Raw genomic sequence first — 1,799 nt, forward strand, 5'->3', positions numbered from 1 at the left:
GCGGGGGGCGAGCCGGCGGTGGGCGCCGCGGGCGGCGGGCCCAGCGGCAGGTGGTGGTGGTGCTCGAAGAGCAGGTCCAGGTGGAAGGTGAGCACGGACAGCGGCTGCAGCAGCAGGAGCAGCTCGGCGGACAGGCCGGGGCAGCCGCCGCGGGCCAAGGAGAAGAAGCCGGTGGGCAGATACAGGAGGGACAGCAGGCCTGGGAAGAGCAGGCGGCCGTCAGGTGCCCCCCCCCCCCCCGTCTCCGCTGGGGGTTGGGGGCGGGAAGAGACCGAGGCACTAGGACTGCAAATAACCGGCAGAATGGAAAAGGGGCTTTGAAGCAGAAGGAGCAGGCCTCAGGGGAAGGCCGACAAAAGGAGGGCCCTGGGGCAGGAAGGACGGGGAAGAAGACCGCCCCAGGGCCAGGGAGAGCCCAACCGGAGGCTGGGGAAGAAGGCAGATAAAGGCCGGATAACGAAGCCTCTGGAGATTTCAGTGAGGATTTGGGTCTCTCCTGCTAAAGGCAACGGAGCGCTCGGAAAGCCTGAAGCAGAGGAGTAATCAAAGCCAAGACTGGGGCCAAGGTCACTCCAACATCAGTGGGACCAAGAGGAGAGGGGGCCCCCCCTCCCGGTCAGGGTCTGACCTGCGTCTTCCTGGAGGCTGGAAAACCACAGTTCCAGCTGCTTCGTGCTGGGGGCGACAGGAGAACCGGGGTTCAGGATGGGAGGGGGCGTGAGGGGACGAGAGGGGAGCTTCGCAGAAACGACACCTTCTCTGGGAACCAGGGCACCAATACCCTGTCCCACCCGAGACACCCGCACGGTCCCCGGGGCTGGGAGGAGCACCAGGAAAAACGCCACTCACTTGAGGAGGCCCAGGATGAAAGCGTGGAAGCGGCTGCGGCTGCTGCTCAGCGGGGCCAGGCGGCTGACCTGGCTGTACAGGGTCCCCAGCGAGCGGGTGCCCGAGCCTGGGGACGCCTGCCGTCAGCCAGGCCCAGGCCTGCGCGCCCGCCCCGCCCGGCCCGCCCGGCGCCCGCCGCCGCCCTACCTGGCTTCACCGACGCCTCCACCACGCTCCAGGGGCTGCTCCGGCGCTGCCCGGTGATGAGGTCCTTCCGGAAAGGCTTCAGCCCGTCGGCCACCAAGGCGTGGAGGGCCGGGCAGAGGGTGGTCAGCACCAGGTGCCCCACGTCTGGACTCAGCCGGCTGTCCCCCAGCTGCGCCTGGAGGCGGGCACACGGGGCACGTCCGCTTCCCTGTCAACCGCTGGGCCAACCCCAGGCGTCCCCTCTCGCCCCTGCTGTCCCCCCCACAGACACTCTCACCTTCTGAACCAAGTTCCGCGCCGCCCCGAAGTGCGAGATGATCTTATCCACCGAGGCGCTGACGGCTATCAGGAGCCCTGCGAGGGGCGGGCAGGGAGGTCGGTGCCCGCGCACACGCGAGGGCCTCGCAGGCACAGGTTCGCGCGGTGTGGCCCCGGGGGCCGGGCACCTACACCGGCCGCAGCCGACTCGGCAGCCAGGGTCAAGAGTCCGGGCGTCCTACCTTTCTTCTGCTCCTGCAGCTGGCCGGCCCCGCTCTGGGCTTCTGCCATCCACCGTCGCTGGGCCCCGGGGGCAGCAGTGAACGACCAGGAACTCCGGGCTGGGGTGAAGGAAGAACGCGGCGGCGCTTACGAGGGTGACCCGAGGACGCCGGGCCGGCGCACAGGTCGCCCGCAGGCCGCAAGGGGGCAGGGCCGGGGACAGGGCTGGGCGCAGCGCCCCCTGCGCACGCCACCCGCTCCCGCGCCCACCTCCGCCCCGAAGG

The 1,799-nt window shown here is 70.1% G+C and overlaps 1 protein-coding gene across 1 annotated transcript in view; it reads right to left on the reverse strand.

The window, feature by feature from the left end:
• The window catches only part of LOC115286901 (RUN and SH3 domain-containing protein 1-like), a 4,454-nt gene extending 2,811 nt beyond the window's left edge, over nucleotides 1–1,643 (reverse strand). Inside the window, exons 1-6 of the mRNA XM_029933230.1 lie at nucleotides 1,536–1,643; nucleotides 1,313–1,389; nucleotides 1,036–1,210; nucleotides 850–955; nucleotides 629–675; nucleotides 1–199 (exon numbers count right to left, since the gene is read on the reverse strand). Of these exons, the coding sequence (XP_029789090.1) occupies nucleotides 1–199; nucleotides 629–675; nucleotides 850–955; nucleotides 1,036–1,210; nucleotides 1,313–1,389; nucleotides 1,536–1,584 (653 nt within the window). The 5' untranslated portion in view covers nucleotides 1,585–1,643. The remainder of the gene's footprint in view (nucleotides 200–628; nucleotides 676–849; nucleotides 956–1,035; nucleotides 1,211–1,312; nucleotides 1,390–1,535) is intronic.
• Nucleotides 1,644–1,799: the final 156 nt, after the last annotated feature.

The sequence above is a fragment of the Suricata suricatta genome, chromosome 3 (assembly GCF_006229205.1).
Source record: "Suricata suricatta isolate VVHF042 chromosome 3, meerkat_22Aug2017_6uvM2_HiC, whole genome shotgun sequence".
NCBI classification, from domain to species: domain Eukaryota; kingdom Metazoa; phylum Chordata; class Mammalia; order Carnivora; family Herpestidae; genus Suricata; species Suricata suricatta.